General features: G+C 41.9%; 2 protein-coding genes across 4 annotated transcripts in view; both read right to left on the bottom strand.

The window, feature by feature from the left end:
* The window catches only part of sh3pxd2b (SH3 and PX domains 2B), a 51,708-nt gene extending 40,924 nt beyond the window's left edge, over positions 1–10,784 (bottom strand). For 2 of the 3 annotated variants that reach the window (XM_049591719.1, XM_049591720.1), the window contains exons 1-2: positions 10,360–10,784; positions 7,043–7,123 (exon numbers count right to left, since the gene is read on the bottom strand). In XM_049591719.1, coding sequence (XP_049447676.1) covers positions 7,043–7,123; positions 10,360–10,431 — 153 coding nt within the window. In that variant the 5' untranslated portion in view covers positions 10,432–10,784. The remainder of the gene's footprint in view (positions 1–7,042; positions 7,124–10,359) is intronic. The other variant, XM_049591721.1, reaches the window with a different exon arrangement.
* A 2,338-nt stretch (positions 10,785–13,122) lies between these two features.
* Positions 13,123–23,064, bottom strand: LOC125898091 (leukocyte cell-derived chemotaxin-2-like). The gene is made up of 6 exons (XM_049591751.1): positions 22,957–23,064; positions 22,596–22,660; positions 19,359–19,670; positions 18,847–18,937; positions 18,411–18,556; positions 13,123–13,926 (listed from the first exon to the last, which is right to left on the bottom strand). The coding sequence occupies exons 2-6, from the start codon at positions 22,639–22,641 to the stop codon at positions 13,760–13,762; spliced, it is 762 nt and encodes a 253-aa protein (XP_049447708.1). The 5' UTR covers positions 22,642–22,660; positions 22,957–23,064; the 3' UTR covers positions 13,123–13,759.
* Between the last annotated feature and the right edge of the window lie 317 nt (positions 23,065–23,381).

Genomic DNA, 23,381 nt, shown 5'->3' with positions numbered 1-23,381 from the left:
ACTGTTTCTAAGTGGTGTGGAAAGCATTGAAAAGCCTGGGTTTGATCACACACTGTGTTTCTGTACTTCTTGTCTCAGAGACATATGACACAATTTTTCTGGTGTCATATTCAGGATAAGACAGCCCTTGTTGCCAAGGCACCCCTCGATTTTCTATATCCACTTATTCTATTCTTGGCCAAGTGTCTAGAGCCTATTCCAACATGCCCTGGAAAAGTGGCAGGGTACACCCTGGAGAGGTCACCAGTCTATCACAAGATGTGTAGCTTCCCAATTTCAGTTCTTATGGCATTTTCTAGCACCAGCGGATGAAGTATCAATCAGTTTCTGTTTGGTTTCTCGCCACTTAGAGTGGAGACATGATTGTGATGGGAATAGCAAGTGGGTTCATTTGTGCCTGTCGTCTCTTGGCAGCCAACAACAATAAGCCATTTTCCTAAAACATGACTAATTCTAATCTAGTCAGTTGACAGACAACTGCAAATCATGCTCTTCAGTCCAGCTTGATGACATCAACTGGTTAAGGAGCTAGAGGGTAAAAACAAAACAGCACTCCTTGTTCCTTTTTTATACTCGGCTCTCTGTGAGCATGGGCCACACTGCTAACAAACCACATCTACCCACAGCAATCATAAACAGACACATATGAATGAGAAAATTAAGAGTGCTATGGTGATGTTTAGCTTCGGGTGTTAGGTCTTTTGTATTAATTTCACTGAGTCATGAAGGATAGAGTCCCAGCAATAGTTCATCTATCAAAGTAAACTTCAGTGCATTGAATAGTTTTGACAACACACTTAATCTTTCCTAACAAATGAATTGAAACCTCCATTGTTTCTTTCTCCATATTCAGCCCACACCATTCACACCCTAACATGAAAACTGTTAACAGAGATTCAGCAATAAGTACCTATCTTGTACCTATCAGCATTCCCTTAGTAAACAACAAGTTTTGGGTTCCAGGAACAAACTGCACTGCTTAAGGATACATACAGCGCATTTTATTCTGAAAATGGCTGAAAATTACTATACACAACAGGAAATAGGCACATTGTTGTTGCTTGTTGAAATACACACAACAGGCAGCCCCAACGCTTTAAGCAAAATAACTTGCCCCCCTTTAAAAAGTTTTGTTACTTGATTACTGCAGATGGAAAATATGTGACAGCTGTGCAGCTCTGAATAAGTAAGCAGTGATGTATTTTCATACAGCTTTAAAGTAAAACTGTATCCTGTATCCAAAGAGACTAGGAATGCTGGAAGACTCAGCTTGTGAAGTTGAGCGGACACGTCTGCAGCATGGAAACTGTTCTTAGTGACATGGAAATAAAACTGATGACCCCATGGCAAAAAATCTCAGCACTTTCCATCTTTCTGAAGATCAGTCTATTTTTGTTCACAATGTCACACATTGAAACAGAGAGGGGAAAAACCACACAGGTTGTGTTAAAATGCTAATTGCTTAATTTGTTCTCTCAGTATTCAAGAGCTCGCAAGACTAAACACATACTCTGCATTACATACATTTATGCATAAGTGCTGGCAATAACTCTGTCACACCATGGAGTCCTTCAGCAGTATGCAGAAATGGATACTACACTCCCTGATGCTTTAGACCAGGCTAGCATCACGTCATCGCCAAGGCCGTGTCCCCATTTGGAGCAAAGAAATGCTCTGTCACATATAGAGATGAACAGGAAAATGCTGAAAAGCTGCTGTGTAGTGGTTCAACCAAGCCTTGCATACTGAGATTTGAGGCACTTTAGATATGTGAATATTCACTGTCAGTGTGGTAAATCACTAAATGCTGTTGGTGACATTTAAAACTGATGGACAGCTAACTTGAGTAGGAGGCTGCTTCAGTCCAGTGTAACTGCATCATACTGTTGTCTCCAAATAAATAGCAGCCAAGAACATACAGTTGGCTATTAACAGGTTGGTTATTTACAGACAACAATACTTGAGGCCTGCACTATGAAGCCAGTTCAACTATCTATCTTTTCGTTATCTGGGTTGACTAACCCAAGCATTGGCCATCTGGGTAACCACTACTGCAAAGCTGGTTATCAGCTAGTTCAGTCAGCTCTGGGTTTTCTTATCCAGCCATGAGTGGCATCATGTGAAAGAGGAGGAGGTGTTAATTATGAGCAACATCATCAGAACCACGAACAAAGTAGGCTGCTTCATATGATATGTGATGAAACGATACTGACAGTGTGTGGGACTGCCATACAGTAAAATGTTAATGTAAAAGATACCATGTAATCTTGTAACGGAAAATGTAGAAATACTGAAAATACGATACTCTAAAGTTAACCTGCTCTGGAACAGGTTAGCTGTTCAGCATAAATTACCATGGTGATTTATCCCAGCTTCATAGTACTGAAATCCAAGAGTTAACCCTCAAATTACCTCACTAACTTCAAATCCTGCTTCATACTACAGGTTAACAATGGCGCTGACTGAAAACTGCCCCCGCTGCTGGGCGCCATGCTTCGGTTCCGCGTCTGATATGTCCAGGGCGTTATGTCCAACAATGCTACATGAAGCAGATGAATGACTTTTTCTCTGCAGTGTGAAAACGGCAGCCACTTAAACCACTGACTGTGCACTCTGCCGCCAGGTGGGCAGGGGTGGTAATTGCAACCGGTCAAAATGGCCGACGGCCTTCAGATTTCCCGGTCATTGTTGTAAAAAACCAGTCAATGACCGAGAATATCCGGTTAACGCGACCCCTGGTTGGGACACTGCTCTACTCCGACATGGGAAGCCTGAAGTGATTCTCTCTGCCATTTTCCACACGCTGTTACTGAAATCTTCTGCGATCACCTGCCCCTCGCATTATGCATAGTTCACCTACTTGACTACGACTATTCGAAAAATCGTCGAATAGTTGCCATGATTTTCGAATAGTGTTTTTGCTTGTGCTGCCCATCCCTAGCCCTACATGACGGCAATCAACCTTTAATTATTAAGGTATCGCAAACACTCTGGTTCAGACAAGGTTGCAAAATGATGATTACATGTCCGTAAAAAAACCTTGGCTTAACAAAAAATATATGCAAACAGACTCCTCCAAATTATGATCCAAACACACGTCAAACTGCAATGAAATCTAGCTATAGAATCTTTGGTTTTCTGCCCCCCCCCCCCCCAAAGGGGTGTGGCCTTAAAGTTTTGCAAAGTACCCACATGTGCCAGTTTGATGTATTTAGGGGTAGCAGCTACATGGAGACTCCAGTGTGGGTGTTGCAGGAAAGAGGTGGGTGAGAAGTGGCAGAAATATCTTGGGTGAGAAGAGCGTCTAGCTCTTGGGTCAGACACGCACGACACATGTAATCACAGAGAAATTTGGGCAGACTGTTTTTGAAAATGTAAAGAAATGCAAATTAGTATTAAGATTCTATATATGTAATGACACCCCTTTTTTCATGTTGTCAGGATCACTGTCTGCTTAACCCAACTTGGTCTGGACTGTATCTGTTTATAGAAAAAAACTAAAAAGGTGGCATCCTTTCAAATATAGAATACATATATCTGGATTTAAACAACCAAGCATTTAGAAATGTAGAAATCCTACTGAAGTCAGACTGAGTGAATAAACACTGCCTGTGGTCAGTAAAAAAAGCACACGTTTCCTTGGTTGAACTAATGCATCACCTACTTGGGCCAGCTGTGTTGACGGGATGTGGTGAATAACATTTCCTGTCTGGCTCTGAGGCTTTGGTGTGACCAGTAAAACGTCTTCTTCTTCTTCTTTTTTTTTTTTACAGTATCATCTTTTCTCTGTTCATATAAACCCCTCCTGTATCATAAGGCAACAGAATGAGCGATGACCAGAGCAGATGGAACAAGGCAGGATAAGACATAAAAAAATCAAAGGCAGATGACAGACAATGACGAAATGGTAACGAGAAGAGCTCAATGACTCAGCTCTATGTCGCTATCCGGGCCGGGCACCTGGGATGATGTCTGATGATGTCAAACCATTACCTTATTCCTCATCAAAATGCACTGTGTAACGGGTCAAAATGATAAAATAATCTTTTAAAAAGATAACAAAAGAACTTCAAATACATTCTACAGACAGACATTTATAATCCCTTTATCATCATGGAGCTGATGAGATGTCTGGCCTTCCAACTCCAACTTGCCAGCCTTGCTGTAAGAAATACCACAGCCTCAAGGTGGCTTATAAGATGTCAATGCCAAATCTAACAGGAGATAAGAGACTGGCTTGTAATCTCTCCAGCTGGGCTTATCTACATCTCTCTCACCAGTGAGAGCCCACCCACAGGCTGTCAACACAGCAGGAAGCAGCTGAATGGCATGGCAGGGTGAACACCAGTGGGGAATGCCCCCGCTGAAAATATGTCATGTATGCTCATCTAGTTCAAGGCCATTGATCCAATACTGTAATGTAACTAGTTATGTGTGGTGGTAATGTGCTGAGGTATGGATGAAATTAACAAGGAATGATATTGTTGAAAGTGATCAGTGACCGTAAAATCTGTTCAATTAGTATCTGTGGATGTTTTAAATAGACAACAGGAAAGAACTTGTGTTTCCTAGCCAAGCGGCAACCTCCAGGGTTTAAAAATGGAAGCAAGTGCCCAAAACTGCTGTTGCTCTCTTGGGCACTTGAGGCTGGCTCCAAAAGGAAGTCAATCCCCATAGACACTCATGTTGAAATGCCCAACTTTGCAGCAGAAATAAACATGTTTAGAGCCTGGTACAAAAACAGTTTTGGTCTCTATAGCTAACTTCCTCTTCATTACATCTGTACGAGGGGTGAATTCTTTTATAACTCACCTATTTTAATGTCATTAATGTTATGCATAATTAAGGGTGTGGCTGCTTTGAGTGACAGGCTGTCTGTAGGTCCTTTTACACTGCCTCTTCAAGGCAGGAATTTCATGCCATTATTGCACCTTCCTGTTCTGTATAAATGCTGCCATTGCGGAATAGGGGGACAGAGCTGTCTCGTCTCTGAGCTGGGAACGGAGGAAGTAACAGCATCGAAACGACCTCTGTATAAATGGGACAGCTGGCGGGACGGGTTCATGGGCGTCAAGGTTGGCTGACATTTTGGCGACATGTTATGCATGCAACCAATTGCCTGGAGATTTAAATAGTAGCTGATAGCAGTTAGCAGCTAACTCAAACAAGAAGAACAGTTGCCAAAAATGTCCACAAATTGGGAAAACAATAAGGTCCAGGAAGCCTTCACTCCTCAAGCAGAGAACGTAATCAGCCGCTATTTCACAAAAACAGTAAATTGTTGTTGTTGTTAAAATGCAGAGGCATTATGAAAGGACTGTGTAGCGGCTCTACTGCGCAGTCTTTTTCTTAAAAGGGCTTGTGAGGCATCACCGCAGCCTGAATCAGATCCACCCCTCGCTCCTCCACAGCTCCACCCTCTCATTCAAATATTCTGGCTCCAAAACACCAAGATGGCGATGATCAAAATGCCTAACTCAATGGCTACGCCCATTATTTCATTCAGTCTGTGTTCCTTGCACATAAATGACAACATGTGTGGTCACTGATTAATTCTGATTCAGCAATTCTTCATCTGTTGCTAGGATCTCTGTCTTTGAAAAACTGACTTTCCAGCTCTTACTGGAAAGAAAACTCCCCTCTTACTAATACGTGAAGGTTTCCCGATCTCCTCCTCTCACTTAGACACAGCGCTCACAAAGTCTTAAAAGCCTTCTTCGTGAGCCAAAAACATCAAAAGCAAGGCAGTGCTACGGCTGGATGATGAAACCCAATTTACTGAATTACCAACACTGTGAAACTCACATGGAGTTTAATTTACTTTAGTTGCAATTTTCAAAACACAAATAAATACTCTGAATTTAATATATGTAATTGAAAATAGCTACAGAAGCCAATGAAAGATGTTCAACCAACCATTCAGCCTAAATTGCAGTTCAATAGTTTAAGTAGTCATAGAGTTATACATCCAGCAAAACACACAGGAAACCTTAGGCTGCACGGTTGGATCATTTCTGGCACCAATCTACAAGATCTCCACTCCACATGTCTCCTAGTTCCCTTTTAAATTAGCCATCTTTCTTATCTATTTTATGAAAATGCAACTATCGGCACAAACAATAAAGAAAATGACGGTCAAGTTCTTTCACTGCTGTTGCAGGTTTTACTGATTAACAATAGTTCAACAGCAGGCTTACATGTATTAATACCCCTTTAAATGTTATCAGTAAAGAGCAGTTAACAGCCCTTAATGTTTTTAGCCAATCTGTGTTTATTACACTGCAAAGATTCCTGTTTACAGCTACACATGAACTTTTACTTTGGCATGGTCTCAACAAGAGAGGTGCAACGATTAAAAAACATTCATGAGTGTGATATGAGCTGATTTATAAGTAAGACTGTTGGCAGCTTCTGAAGCCTTGAGTCAAACTAATGATATTAGTAATGGAATTGTTTATATTCTTCTGGTTAACATGACACTTGTAGCCTCAGAGAAACCCCAGTGGAGCATTATAATTATTGATTTCATTGCTCATGCTTTGACCATTCTAATCAATTAAAAGGAATTTAATTCAATTAGGGCTGACAGTGTGCTTCGCCTAAATTGACTATGTGCTCATTGCCTTTCTGGGTTTCCTGGAGTCCACGCTTTGCAAGCTCAGACGTGGCCGAGGCCCCAGATCCATTACCTTCGAAAGAGGAAGGGAAACTAGGATACTAATGAGATTCCCTCCTTGTGCAACACACACTGCCAGCGTGACGTTCAAGAATGATTCAGACATTTCTGTGGTCATCAGTGCGGTCGTCACATTCATCACTGTCCTCTATTAACTTCATTGGGACATTTTCCGACTCCTCTCGCACAATATAATTACCAGTGTCATATGGGTGGAGCAGAGAGAGCTCGGCTACGAGCACAAGGTCTACAGGGGGACAGTGCAGTATGGAGAGAGTACCATTCACTTCCTGACCTATGCTTGTGTTAGGTGGTGCAGTTATAACTTGTCACACTCTTTTTAAAGCTGCAACATGCGACACTCACCTGGAGGTCAAAGAACTTGCTGTAGCGTCTGTAAATGATTTCTGTACTGCCATCACTCCAGGACACTTTGATGATGTAAACCTGAAAAACAAAAGACATAAATATAAGAACATTTCAAACTAACAAATTTGATAATCCAAACCTCCTGGTGCATCTGACAGTGACTCAGAGTGCCAGTAATTGGCAGTGCTGTGACTCCTAGAGAGGGTAGCGTGAGGAAAGGCAGACAGCACACTTGTCAGGCAACATCAGCAGCAGTCACTGTCATCATCCGTTCACATGAACGCGAAGGGAATATCCGATTATTTCATTTCCTAGTCTATTTGTGTCACTTCCTGCTGGAGAGGAAGTCATTATACTGGATTGATGCAGCAGATCTGACTATTAAGACTGTAGCCATACATCAATCTGGATCGATATATTGATTCAATGATTAACAACAACACGTCTGTGTCCCCATTTACATTCAAGCACACCTCCTTTCTTAACATTCAAGCAGTGCTAGCTCATTAGCACCAGGCCAACGATGGCAAACAACCAACAAAAAGACAATGAGGATATTTACTGATTGTCTCATATTGATCACAGGACCCTAAATTTAATTCAAACGAGACGACACATCATATCATCATGTCCAAATAATCGATATAATGTTGTATCATGATGAAACTTGTGATTTACACCCCTGCTGACCGTGTTGTCTTTTCAAAATTGCACTTCTTGAGAGACATTGTTTTGGCAGACACTACCATTAAGAATGAGCAGCAAAAGCAGCAATAGAAACACGAGTTGGTGAGTTTGATGTGAAGCCTTCAATATAACATACCATCGCACTGAAAGCTAATGCAGAGTGCCTCAACACCGTTAAAATACAGGGATAAACTAATGTTGCCTCTGTGGCACTAAGTTACAACACACACGTCTTGTACATGTGAGACTGAAAATTCCATCAGCCTCACATTAACAACAGTAAACCAGCACAAGGCATCCAAACAAAAGCATCTAGCTTTTTGCTCATTGCAGTCTACAGGCAACAGACACAGCTCTTAATTTTTTTTCCCTCTTCAGTCGAAGAAGACGGGAGAGGCAGGGAGGTGATTGGAAACTCCCCGGTGGCTTGCTGTGTCTGGCTGAATGCTGTTGGCCCCACTCCCAGACCTTCGCTGGCCTCCCTCTCTCTTTCAGGGCAGTCGAGTCAGATATGGCCACGGATGGACCAGCTACAGCAGCTATACAGACCGGCAGGGAGGCTGTCTTCATGTAATAAAAAGAGTTATGTGTCAGTGTGTGTAAACTTCAACCAGCGGAGGGCCATCTAAACAATAACATGAGTATATTTCATGGTATTGATGTGGCCACCAACTCTTTGCTGAATTCTCAACAGTTAAGGGCGGGAACCATGATATGCAAAAGGTTGCTACGGTCTAAAAAATGATTAAGATTTAAATAGAACAGCTTCAATGGCAAATTGGGCTGAAGCCATAGCTCTGAGGAAGACAGGGAAGGCTATAACTTTAGCTATAAAAGCTTCTCTAGTCAATAAAACACTAATACTGGCAATAAAATGCTCTTATATCTGGAATGTGATATTTGGGGTGTTTTTCCTGACTTCAAGAAAGGTTCAACTTCGATGAGCAGAGGCGCTATAAGCTGCTTTTTGTACACTTAACCGCACCTCCAGGGTTCTGGAAGACTTAAGGTGTCCAGCCTGCATGTGTAGGGAGCGTACCAGAGGCACAAAACAACACGGGCAGCACCAGAGAGCAAACAGACAGATGGAGAAGACACGGGACCTCAAGAACTCTGTGTCCTTGACCACTAACACTCACAGCGGTATAAAGGTCTGTTGGTCCTTCAACCCAGGCATCGTTTTCACACATAGACGAATGCAAACCAACATACGAGAGCACACGCCATGTACACGGAACTAACACGAATGCCTGCTGAGGCCTTGGCAGTGGCCTTCAGTGTTGGCCATCTCATATGATGTCATTGGTGTTACTTTAAACTGAATGTGAGCATGTTTGAGGACAAACTCGCCCACATTTATCCCCCAAACTATAAAACCGCCATTGTTTAGGAATCTCAGAAAAGCGAGAAATGGGTCTTTGTCTTTTTGACATTCTTGTCTCCCACACAACTTTGCAGTACCAGCAGGGAGTGATTGCTGAAACAGGGAAAATATCCACACATTGATTCTTCTTCGTCTCTCCCTGCTTTTCTGCTACACACAGTAATGGAACTGGACCAGATCCTTAAATTGGCACAGGTACTGCATGCCAAGAGAGAGGCATACACTGATAAGGAGATAATCATAGCAATATCACTTTTCATGTCTCCACTGATTTAACATAGAAGAACTTGAGCTATTCTGTGCAATAATTCAACACATCTGGCTTAGATCAGACATGTTTGATTAAAATACAGCTTGAAAACTGCCCTTAATGAAAATCACACAAGGCACTTTACTAGTAAGTCATAAAATATGCCACATGGCAAACATTATTTGGGCCTTTCCTTGTTCAAACATTACCTTATGCTCACTCCGATGACCTTAGAAACTCTCTGTTAGTCTTACTTCCTGTTGCCAGAGCCTATGAATATGTTTTTCTGAGTAAATTGAAGAGCCTGAGGCATGACAAAGCTGAGATGCTCAATTTGAACTCAGGGGAATTAGTCTGGATGGTTTGTGGACTGGATTTGTGTGCCTATTAAAATGTTTCTGAAGGCACACACGTGGCAGCGGAGAAGACCTGGAAATGGCTTTGTTAGACTGCAGACAATACTTCCATCCACATATATAACTTGTAGGTGATACTGAATTGCTGATAGACACTCGAAAGTATGCAGACTCAGGGAGGGTCATAGGTCACATCAGTCAGACACCCAAAACAACAACACTGAGCATAATTGCTCAGGGTAGAAAACAAATTGCTGGTTTGATATCAGTCCCAAACAAAGAGCTGATGAATCCAACATTATTTCCTACAGTCTGATACATGACAACCTGAAGATCACACAGGAACAACTCTTTAAGTGTGTCAATCTTCAGTGTTTATTGTCTTTTCTTCACTGCATGAGTTAGAATCTGACAAATGAGTTTCTCTTTTGAGTGTGGCGCCTTCAAATCTTCATTATAAAACCACTATTGGTCTAAAGAGTCAAACTTGAGATTTTGACTCCGTGGTAAACTGTAATCTGACACCCTCTTTGTTTTTACTGAGCCCTACAGAAGAGGGAGTAGGGCAGCAGAGGAAAGTAGGTCTACTGCTCAATGTAAGCTGCAAAGCGCTGCTGTGAAATAAAACAAAGCTTACGTAGTGTTTGTTGGGATTTCTCCGCTTCTGGACATCCTGAACTGTTACTTCTTGCACGGTGCGCCGTGGCATGGTGATGTCCTCTTCTGTACACCTCAGGTTTCAAAGAAAAAGAAAAACAGAATTCCCTGTCGGGTTTTAGGAGCGATTAAACCCGGCTGAGAAAGTTTGCCCGGCGTCGCTTCTTTGTCATCCGCGCCGCTCCGTGACCCCTGAACGCAACAAATGCTGCTTTCCGTAAAACTGTCTACGTCAAATTTCCTGTCCAACATTCAGCCGCTCACGAGCCACAAGTTATGAGTCGCTCGGTTCTTCGTTTCCCTCCCCTTCGTCTTCTTGTGCCTGGTCCCGTCTCGCTGACGGCTCCCAACCAAACTCCCAGCCTATCCCAGCTCGCCCACTCCCATTTGAGGGACTGGGACGCTTCATTATGTTGCATGGACCAGCCCTCCAGCGTCAGGCAGCCACGGGTTCAATCCATACACTTAAAGCTGTATTACCATGGAGCTAACTCTGGGGCACAGAAGACAGACAGGGGAGAGGACAGAGGCTATCCAAAGCAACATCAGGCTCAGCAACTCTTATCTTCTCACCTTATATTCTGTCTCTCTGTACTGCACCCTGTTTTACTACTGATATTTCTGTTTACTCTGCAATATGACATTTCCTTTGAGCTTTTTTGTGTCCAATGTATTTCAGCAGTCACTGTAACCCCCATCCCTCTCTGATAAACTTCACGGACACCACCCCTCATACTCTGAATGTGTTCAATTGAATATGATATCAACTGAACTATCAACATAGGCCGCTATACAACTGAGGCAAGGTTGTAATTTTGTGCTACTGACTTGACTGAGCTTGGGAACTCAGATTAAAGTATGAAAATGCTCAGAAGGAAACAACACATGTTCTAGGATTCATGAAAACTGGATAAAAATTGAAATTGAATGGAAAAAGTTTTGTCACCGTTGGGGAAAATTCCTCAAGAATTGCTCAGTCAAAACATGGAATTCCACAGGGATATGTTTTAGGATCTGTTCTGTATATGCTACCCCTCGGACGGATAATACGTCATCACATCTTTTTCTATAGCTACATGGATGACACACAGCTCTACCTGTCTGACACCAGTAAATTAGCATCTCTTGTCAGTCGCCTATATGACATAAAAAGCTGGCTGTCCAAAAACTTCTTAAAATGTAACTCTGAAAAGACAGAAGTTCTCATCATTGGCCCTGAATGTACCTCAAAACAAATTCTGCCACTCATCAGCCCCCTTACTCCGAACATAAACCTGTGTGTTATTCTGGACAGTAATTTGACCCTGGAGCAACATGTAAAGAATTAAGTCCAGTCTTGTTTTTACCAGCGGAGGAATATCTCCAAATCCAGGTAACTTCTGTTCTTTAATAACACGGAGAAAATTATACATGCTCTTAAATCCTCCTGTCTTGAATACTGTAATACCCCATTCATCTGCTTCAACAATCAATCTATACGTCAGCTCCAAATCATTCAAAATTCAGCAGCTAGACTTTTGACCAAATCAAAACGATCCTTAAACACTGCACCTATTTTGGCTAGTCTGATCTGCTAATCTGGGTCTTCTAACTGTTCTAGAGTCCAGGTTAAAGACAAAGGGTGATCGAGCCTTTTCGGTTCTTGCTCCTGGTCTTTGAAACAGCCTCCCACTGAGCATCAGATCAGCTGACTCTGTTCACATCTTTAAATCTCATCTCATCTAATCAGTATCTTGATATGCCACACCTGTGAGGTGGGATGGATTATCTCGGCAAAGGAGAAGTGCTCACTAACACAGATTTAGACAGATTTGTGAACAATATTTGAGGGAAATGGTCTTTTGTGTGTATAGAAAATGTTTTAGATCTTTGAGTTCAGCTCATGAAAAATGGGAGCAAAAACAAAAGTGTTGCGTTTACATTTTTGTTCAGTGTATGTGATTAAGTGTATATGTTGGTGTAGGTGTATGTATATGCTTCTGTTTTATTAGTATCACATTTGTTTTATAGTTTCTTCACCTTGGAAAGCACTTACACATTTTGTAATTTGATCACATGTGCACTATTGTTTGCTCAGTTTGTGCGATGGACTGTAGCATGGTCTGCTTTTCAACCTGAACCTGCCACAGGTTTGCTGTTCACAGTTAGGTAAGTCTGTATTTTGGTTATAACCTGTTTCTACTAATGGTGGAAAATTCATTGGGGTGTAAGGAAGGAACTATTGAGCTTGACTCACTGAGACTGCATCACATGATATTCTTGTGTGTATGTGGTTAATGTCTCTCAATCTGTCACGAGATGATCAAAACTGTGATGGGTTCAACAGGAAATGTGCTAATTTTAGCACAGGACAGTGCTTTGTATGCAGAGAGCTACAATGTGTTGTTTTAGATTTAAGTTAAGTATTTTGTAAATAACTCAAACAATTTCAAAGGTAAGAGTTGTCTCATGTTGACCAAGTCTGAGATTTGACTGACAGTTTTGTTGCAAAACAGCTCCATCTTTTGGTGTGTTGCACTCATTACACTGACACTGTACATGTGGCAGTTCTCCCCCTCAGATCTGCAGAAGCACAGCCCTCCTTCACAATAGAATTACAGCAGATTTATTTAAAATGATGGCTACATTACACAGAAAATGTCAGGAGTCAGAACTTTCATATCAGGTCACACATATTAAAAATATGGAACATAACGTAACTCCCCAGTGTAAACGTTTCACATGCTTTATTTTACTTCCGGCTGGAAATAGAAACCATTTTAATAAAAAAGCAGAAATGAGAGTAGACAGAATTCATAGCATAATTCAAAAATAAAGACATTACATAAAAAGGGGGTATATGAGTCCACAGTGAGGGATAAAAATACACAACATGTAGTGGAAAAATGCTAATAATACAAAAATATCCCAAAAATGAAAGAATCGTTAGTCATACAAGACTTGTGAAAGAATGACTTACTGAAACTCCTGTCAGTAGGGGAAAACACAACTTAATTCTCATAATGTGAGGTATTGTTTTTGAAATGCTGTTATTAAAGGCATCAAAGTTTTGTTTGGCTACATCCTATAGAGGATCAACAAGTGGGACTGTTGCATCATAGGCCGTATTTTAAATGGGATATAAAATCTGTTGAATAAAAAATGCTAATTTCCAGGGCCCAGAGAAGTTAGAGTAAACAGTAAGGTGTCACAGACATCAGGGAATATATCTGCAGGGTCATGGGGTCAAATGTTAAAGGTTTCAAAACAGGTATCATGACAGATAACAATCAGAGGTCATATTAAAGGTCAAGGGTGATTTGAATGAGTAGAGGTTGTTTGAAATGTCACAAAGGTAAAGACTTAGATGCCGTATGCCATATAAGATGAGAGGCTAGAAGTCATATGAAAGGCGAAGGGTCAGTGCCGTCACACATTTGCAGCTCCAGGTGTGACGTGATGCCGGGGAAGCGATCCTGCAGCTGCAGCAGGTAGCCCAAGGCTTCTCCCTGAGCCACCGGGCCCATGAATCGATAAGGACGGATGTTGAAGATCTTCACACAGTGCACTGGATGAGATAGAAACAAAAATTGTAGTTTTGTGGACATTAATGTCCTGTTATCTCTTGCCTGGGCCTGTTTTAGAGTTAGTTTTATATGCATACATTTTTCCTTCAGCAATTTTAGGATACCAGTGACATTTTAGTAATACAAAAGATGATGCTGATGCCAAGAGTTATATGTGTAAGAGTTTATGTGTAAAACAAAGAGTAGGCTTGAGACTTTCCTCTTTGATAAAGCTTGTAGTTAGGGCTGGCTCAGGCTGGCCTTGGACCAGCCCCTAGTCAGGTAGATATAGGCCTAGTCTGCTGGGAACTTCCTATGATGCTTAACTTTGCCTCTTCACTGGAGCTTTTGTGCTTTCTCGTCCTGCAGGTTCCCACAAATCGGGGCTGTGCCTGGATTGTGGGTTGTGATTGCACCTTCTGCCGTGGTCCTGCCATTGCCCACTGCTGCAGCTGTTGTTATTAGACAGATTTCTCCTATAAGGAAGTATAAGTATAATAGTAGTAGTATAACTCAAGAGGCAGGGTACACCCTGGACAGGTTGCCAGACTATCACAGAGACAGACGACCATTCACGCTGAAATTCACACCTACGGCAAATTTAGGGTCACCAAATTACCCTAGCAAGCATATCTCTGGACTGTGAGAGAAGGCAGGAGTACCCGGAGAAAACCCACGCTGACACGGGGAGAACGTACAGACTCCACACAGAAGGGTTCGAATCAAGAACCCTCTTGCTGGGAGGCGACAAAGTTTTTCCTTATCTGTTATGAGCCTCCAAGGACAGAGGGTGGCGTATGCTGTAAAGCCCTCTGAGGGAAACGGTGCTTTGTGGTATCGGGCTATATCAATAAAGGTGAATTGAAATGAACAGAAATCAATGGCTGATCAATATTTTTAAATAATGATTGCATTTGTTGAAGAAAAGCAAAAGCATTAGACAACTTTAGCATCCCCTTATCTTGGGCAACTGCTTCCTAATAGCTATAATTTCCTCTTCATGCACTGTTTACATACATCATACATCTTTGTTGATGAAAATGTTCTTCTTCTCACCCAAAAATAAGAAATGTGGAGAAGGGGAAATGTGGAGGTATCGTATAATTGCTCATTTATAATCCCAAAATGTCAACAGAGTCAGGTCTTACATTTCCCTTTCACCATTCTGCAGACAAAAACAAGCAAGCTGCCAACTTAGAAACAAACAACCCAAAAATAGGCTAGTCTACAACGCAACACCATCATTAAATCCTACGAGCTCCTAATGATCAGTGTCTCAGCATTAATGTGGGTATCATGGCGAGGTAATGTGTCTCTGTGATGTCTAATCATGTCTGTGCTTTACCCTGAGATGAAAGGAGCTGACAGTACATGTGTTCTTCTGATAATACAGTTCAATTAGGGGTAGAGGCAGAATGAGGACTAATGATGTTTACTCATCACTCCAGCGCCTTCTCAACTCAGGATGCTCTCAAAGTACACTCACTTGCATATACACAGACACAAATGTACTGTACATTGCAAAGGCATGTGTGCGTGCGTCTGTCGGGCTCCATCGGCACCAACACACAAATGCTGATGCACTGCTTTGTTCTGTAATGATGGCCCATAGTGGGGGTTGTTACTCATAAACAGCCTTTGATGGGGTTTCACATGCAGCTGGGTCTTGGTGTTAGAGGCAACCAAGAGTTCAGTGGAGTCTCAGCCCCCCTGTCCAAAACCTTGACTAATCCCTCTAAAGCACTCCCTCTTTTCATCCCTCTGTAACACCTTCACCATAATAACCTTTGCCCTAACCACGGCCCCATACACTATAGATTACAGGGATTTACTTGCAGAGTACCCTTTTTAATAATTTTCTCTTGCAGCAAATATCAGTGTACCTTCTAGATGTAATTTCTAGAAAACCAAGCTCATGTGCCAAGCAATTGTTAGCCAAGCTCAAACGTGCCTCTCGGGGTGGTAATGTTAGATGGTCCACCTCTTTGGTCCCAGCTGGTACACATATCCATGGAGGATGAATCTTAATGACTTTGGTTATTCCTTGATTTTCCTCTTTTGCCACCAGCAGATTAAAATCGGGGTCTTGACCACTGCTAGATGGATCACCATGCAATACACTGCAAACACCAATGGCCTGTCTAAACTCATCCTTTCCCCTTTGCTCTCCGTCCTGTATACCAACAACTGCCGCTCCAGTCACCAGTCCATCAAGCTCCTGATGTTTGCAGAACACACTGCCTTCACTGGTATAAAGTCCCCCACAGGAGGGAGATTGAGCATCTGGCGACCTGATGTAGACAACACAACCTGGAGCTCAATGCTCTGAAGACAGTGGAGATGGTTGTGAATTTTAGGAAGAACGCAGCCCAACCAGCCCCATCACACTGAGTGACTCCTTAGTCGACGGTCAGTTCGTTTACACGCACAGTTAAATCGGGCTACGGTAATAACTCGACTAGGCCATTTAATTAGACTACTGTCCTTGTCCCAGTATACAAACACAGGAGGTGAATCGATTAATTGACCGAAGTATGTCCGACTCCACTATGATAGGTGGCGATATGCCCCCTTTCAGCTTGTTAGTATTGGACCTTCTTCTGGTTGACCTATTACTTCACAGACAAAACAATCAAGCGTCATCCTGCTGTAATTTTCTGAACAGGTCGCCACTCTGTGTTTTCCTCCCATCCATGTGTTTTGAAATATTTAACTCTTTCAGTTGACACAACATAAACAGTGTCTCCTCGTCTGTCCAGAAATGCACAGCCCTGGATGTAGATTTCGCCATGTTGTTACCAGCTTCTTCTTTTGTTATGTATATAATGCTGTTTTACTAGATCAAAGCTTGGCGTGGAAACTGTGGAACAGATGTGCACAGATGACCTAGGCCAGTTTGGGTCCGACTGACTGCGTACATGCAAGAGAAATTCAACCCCCAACCAGAGAAAATCGAATTATTGGCTTAGTCCGACTGAAACCAGACTTTTACATGCATGTAAACAGCTTAGTCCGACTGAGCTTGGACTATCCGTAGCTCAGCTAACACACCTGGATAAATTGATTGAAAATCAAACTATTGCTGCATGTATGCACTTAGTCCAACTGGAGCCAGACTCGGCGTTCTGCACATGCGCCACTTTTTCTTTCGTGGGCTTTCACCCGGAAGAAGAAGAAGGAGATGACAAAGCAGCAGTGTATTAACTCCCAGAAAAACAAACAAACACCATGGCGACTGAGAAGCAAAAGACACACTTCTGGACGGACGAGAAAACTACATTCATGCTCCGACAGCTAAAGGAGCTAAACATTTTGAAGTTTATGGATGGTAGCTTCCTCTTCGGGTCAACCGGAACTAGTTCAATACGCACTATATTAAGAAGGACACAGCGCTGCCTATGGAGGCGGAGTCAGACGTAATTGGTTAGCTACAAGCTAAGCTCGACTACTGCGTGCAAGTAAATGATTTCCTCTAATGTCATGTAAACACACTGACTGTGAAGTCCCACCGTTTCCTTGGCTCCATCATCACCCAGAATCTCAAGTGGGAGCTAAACATCAGCTCTTTCATCAAAGAAGCACTACAGAGGATGCACTTCCTGCAGCAGCTGAACCAAAGACAGTGATGGTGCATGTCTAGACTGCCATGATCAGGTCCATTCACATCTCCTCTATCACCATCTGTTGTGCTGCTGCCACTGTGGAGGACAAGGCCAGACTGCACCGAATCATTCACTCACTGAGAAGGTGATTGGCTGCAATCTTCCTTCTCTCCAGGACTGTACGCCTACACTACCCTGAGGCATATAGGTCCCCCCTACCCCTTATAGACACTATTGTCATTACATCTATCTATAAGCTTTACATCGATGCACATGTTCAGGACTATATCTGTGTATTCTGCACTTTCTTTTCATACGTAGTACCGTGAAGCACTGCGTATTCCTTTACATTCAAAAAACTTGGAAGAACTTCACAATTCAATTTAATTCAGATATATTGTACATATATTAAATTATATTTTCATGTTTTCATTATAACTTTATTCTATCAGATATTTATGTTCCTTGATTTTAGTAAAACTTTATTTTTCAATGTAATTTTCTCCCACTGTGTTTTGCACAATTACACCAAAGATAATAGATTCATTGTATGCAAAACCTACTTAGCAATAAACTGGATTCTGTTTCTTAAAATGACCTACACAACCCCACAGAGCTGCTATTATGTATGTGGCCTCTTTAGTCTTATTGATTTATTATACAGTCATCATTGAGGAAGCACAACTGCTTACTTTTCTTTTATTTAGCAGATAGACGCACTCAAAGTTTTTGACATTAACATTGATTTCTATATCACAATGGTTTATAAAACATTCTCAAGGCCTGGATACTGACATTTTAAACGGTGATGAATAATCTCCAGAAGTTTCTTTCCCTTGCTGCACTCACTTTTAAGTACTATATTGACATCTTGTCCTCCTTACCATCACTGAGAAGTTTGACCCCATCATACTGATTCCCAGCAGGCTCTTTCCGACTCACTGGACCCGCCAGAGAGCCTGAGAATGGAGCGTTGACAATACTGTAGTCGTCACACACCAGGTCCACTGCTTTATGTAGGTCGTTACCTCTGTAGGAGCAGCGACAGAAAAGATTGGAATTACACAGATATTGTAAAAAGGCCTGTTTCAATTAGTCATATATCACCAAAAGAAATTCTAATGTCTTATGGAAACAGCTATGTCTGCTCAGATCTCCACCCAAAGAAGCTTGACTGATCATCTATATAACTTTGGCCTCTTTTGTCCCTTTACTATGGACATAGATTTGGTTCTGAGCGAGCTGTGCCGTGAAATGTTATCACCTTAAGTGGTCACTGAGAAATCTTATGAGCATAAAATTCAGATCAGGAAGAATCACCTGTTAGAGTTGTAAACCCCACAGCCATGCGCATCACACGCCCGCACTCTGTTGTTGTGGTGACCAGCACAAAGGACACTCCAAGCTCCTACTACAGAGACATGTAAAACAAAAACAGCAATATGTTGGTCCAATACTTTTCCTCCCAAAATACAGCACATTTGAAGGCTGCTGCACAGCATCCCACTGAGTTACCTCATGTTCTATTCATGTGGAAATAAGGCAAATTACTGCAGAGACTCACTATTCAGATGCCATCCATTGATGTCTTTTATATCAGTGGTGTGTCAGACACTGAAGCATCCTCACACCCACTACAACACATTTTCATGACTCAGACAGGAAAGAACAGTGTGCAACCCTACTTTACAAAAATAAAATAAAAACAGCAATGTGTCTGTGTGACTCTCTGTGAAAGAAGCGTCGCCCATCTCACACCTAGAGTTAGCCTTTGGAGTATTTTCATATGTGCTGGTATGAGTTTGCATTGATGCGTAACTTTGTCACTATACCTGGCATACAACACTGCCGCATCTTGGCCCCTGAGCACTTGTCTTCGAGGTACCGGCCTCCACAGATGTATCGGTTAGGCTGGCAGATGCCTCCCAGTCTGGTGCAGCCGATGTCACTTCTCGGCCCCGTGGTAACTCGCTTACTTCCTGTCTTCTTGACCTTCTTCCTCGGAGCCACAGCCTTGGGTGTCCTGTCATTTTCAGTTGTGTAATTTCTCTTCACCTTGATGTTACTGTCAGCGTTCTTGTCAGGGCTTTTAAATCCGTCACCCTTCGTCTTTTTATGTTCTGAAGCAGAACTTAACAGGACATCTTCAGGAAAGAAAAGGTAGTCAGAATTAAGGAGGAAGGATTAAATGAGAATGTCTTGAATGGTAAAGATCTAAGAAATACTGAGATGATTTTACTGTCTGTGCTAAAATTACCAATCCACACTGAGTAGAGTAGTTTGCGGCACTGTTGAGCTGTTGAACTGAGTTGCATCATACAGACAGGCTGTTCTGTGGATAATAGGGTGGACAAAATAACAGAAACACCTGTCAGTATAACACAATACAATTCAGCAGCACGACAAGGTGCAGCCTCCAAAATGATCATACAGTTGAATCAACATCTCTCGAGTAGTTTCAACAAAAACTAGAAATTATAACCTCCTTAAAGATATGAATTATTACTGGACTGTTGTGTTAGGGTGCTTTCAGACCTAGAGTTGTCTTGCTTTGGTCCGAATCAGGAACTAATTTTGTGTTCTCACAGCAGCATTTACAAGTGCACCAGATAAAATGCCTTGTGTGAGAAAGCTGCTCTTGATTGGTCAGAACTTCAATGCGGGAAAAATCCAGGAAGTAACAAAACGTTGAAGAAGAGTACACTTGCAAGATAAATGTGACACTTTCTAATGTCACAATGGAGGGACAACTACGCAGGTTGATTTTAGCGCTGCTCATCGTGGACTATATTGCTGTCATTGTTCATTTTAGTCAAACCATACAGTTTGAAAACGAGGCGCGGCTCCAACTAGAAAACAATGTTTTGATGCATTGGATGTGCTGAATGTGCATATTAAGGCAGTACAGGAGGAGGTGCACATTAATAATCCTCCAGGACTGTAACATGCTCATGTTTAACCCAAACAATGTGTCATGTGACTGCAGTTGGTTCAGATCAAGGTTGTTACACGTTCTCACCACAAATGAACTACACCAGAGATCCTCTGTAATCGGACCGAGTCCCCCTCTTCAAGAAGGTCTAGGTCCAGTTGTTTTGGTGTGCACCTGAGTGTGATTGTTGTCTTCACACCTGCCCAAACAAACTGCACTTAAGGGGCAAACGAACTAGAGTTCGATTGAACTGAACCAAACAGGGCAGGTGTGAAAGCACCCTTAGACTCATTTAGTTTTAGGTAGGGGGAAGTGTGTATGCATCTATCATTTACACATCTACCGACCTACTTACCCATCTGTAGTGGTAAGTAGTGTTGAGGTGGGTTAAAGTGGAGTGGATTCACTTTACGGTTAGAAAACAATCAACAGAAATTCACATGATGAGAAATTAAGAAAACCACATGACTATTTCCCCCAACTTCCTGATGCTGAAGCAAATCTGACACTTTTCTAAGTCACACATAACTGCTAACTGCTTTCAAATGCCACAAAAACCTTGTTATATCATGAAGAAAGCTAAAAAGCACACCTTCTGGAGATTAATGTCTCACTGATGGATGTTCATAGAACCTGCTTTTGATTGTCTCTATAATATACTTTGTTAGACTTGGTAATTTCTAAGATTTTCTCAGCATTATAGGACAGTCTCTTGGAACACCTCCGTTTACCGTGTGGGCACACTTGTTGAGAACTCTGTTCCTTGTCCATATACAGACCGAGTCATAGTTCAGCTATTCATAGTGTGTTTTCATCCTGACAGAATACTAATTATCCTGCCCAGACACGAGTCTTTGATCTTCATTAACTCTATTAACCTCAGAGGCACAGAAAATATTTCAATCACGCTGCCCCGGCAAGGGAACACATGCTGGGCTCAGTGATTGAAAGAAGCTGCTTATCACTAGAACGCCTTAATGACTGAAAGACAGTCAGGCAGGATAGCTGGCTGTGGCATAGAAAAGCAATTTTCCTCAGCATGTGAACTAAAATTAGACAAGGCAAAAAAAAAAGTGACAAAATGTAAGTGTGCCTGTTGCTTGAGCAGTCATAGCTCGGAGAAGAGTTTTACTGGTGTTTCTCTGAGCGGTTGTTAGTGCATTACTAGGTGGTTGCTATATTATGGGGCTGCTGGGGTGCTAATACTTTATCGCTGTTTGGGTATGTTGTTAGGGCCTCATTATGTTGTTGCAATGTGATGGATTTGATGTTCTGATTGTTTGAGAATGTTTGGGTTCATGGTTGCTGAGGTGTTTGGTGTGGTTTTTCAGGCATTTTCGAGACATCAGGCTTATTTTTCTGTAGCCAAGGTGCTGAAACCTTTCCTACTCTGTGTGTGTGTGTGTGTGTGGGATAGTACAGATACACATAAATACAGTTAACCTTTAAAGAAATAAAAAGAGGGATATTCAGTCAAATAGTTTTAACAGTTAACCTGAACACCTGTAAACAGACAGATTTAATTCTCAGTTCAGACCGGCTGGCATGCGTCCTTTAACGCCACTTGACATAGAGATTCCTGGGTACCCTTTCATGGAGCTCCAGAGAGCTGTGTCCACTGTGTGGTGTGAATCATCTCTTTACCAAGATGGCTGTCTCATTTTCATGTCGCTCAACGGTCCCTCAGAATCAGAGTGCGCCTTAAGCTCTGCAGTTAGATGCAATTATGTAATGTTGCATTAGGCATTCAATCATGCTTTAAATGTCTCATCCACTTGTGCCAACACACAGTCGACAACGCACTCCAGCAATAGGCCCGAGAACCCCCCCCCCCGAGGTTTGTGTTTACAGGAGTTTACAGCCTCCTAATAGGGCTCGGTTCATGGTAATCTCCAGGGGCAAGCAGATATGAATACACCAGTTATTGCTTCTGTAATAGGAATCTTATTAGTGAACACTGGAATGGTAAATTGCTGTGTGAATGTGTGCCTGCGCATGCATGTTTGTGCACACACATGTCTGTGTTTGTGGTCAGTTTAAGGCAGTTACTCTACATAATCTTCCAGGCATACTGTATATGATATGATGCATGTTGTAGCTTGCATAGTGTAAATTTTGCATACAGTAGGCTACTTACAGCATACAAGCAAAACTGCAAGGAGACAGACCCTCAACAGCATCATCAGGTCAGACCTCAAAAATCTGCAGAATAACAATTAAAAACTGAAAACTAGCTCCATCTAGGCAGGTGAGTGTCCCATAGGTGTCATTCTCATATAAAGCAGCAGGCTAATATCTATATTAAAGTTATTTATCAAAACAAATGTCACCCTAATAATCAATTCTACGCAGTATTCTTGCACACTGACTCAGTTTATACAATAGTAAATCTGTCTTAAATCTCAAGTACCAAACAGAAGCAGACAAATCTCATTTCTGACTGAATGCTGCTGAGATTTTCTACTGAGAGAAAATGGAACTATATGTATAAGACTTACGGAGAAGTTGTAGTGTGGCGGCAGGCGCAGTGGGTAGATACACAAAGACGGGACTGTTGGAAACCCAGCCCGCTGTGGAAGCTGCAGTCCCAGAGCCACAGGACGTTCCCCCACTGTCAATATTGATATTGGCCTTTAGAAAACCCACCCATTTACTTGCTGAAAAAGGCTCACTTTATTGACTTTTTGTTGCTATACTGAAAGTTACACAGGGCTAGTTACTGGTCTCTGAGAAGAAGCAGCTGGAAGTTAGGCTTGAACAAAAACACACCTGAAATGAGTTATTACAAACTGAGCAACAGCAATGACAAACTTCATTTTAATCTCTTTTTCTATGCTTTGTAGTGTTTTGCACATCACAATATGTATGCTCATATGCAATCATAACCTCATATTACATAATATCAGTTTGCTTTACTTCAGTA

This window comes from Epinephelus fuscoguttatus, linkage group LG12, assembly GCF_011397635.1.
Source record: "Epinephelus fuscoguttatus linkage group LG12, E.fuscoguttatus.final_Chr_v1".
NCBI classification, from domain to species: Eukaryota; Metazoa; Chordata; class Actinopteri; order Perciformes; family Serranidae; genus Epinephelus; species Epinephelus fuscoguttatus.
The sequence above is the reverse complement of the archived record's forward strand: the minus strand, read 5'-3'. Positions and strand labels throughout refer to the sequence as shown.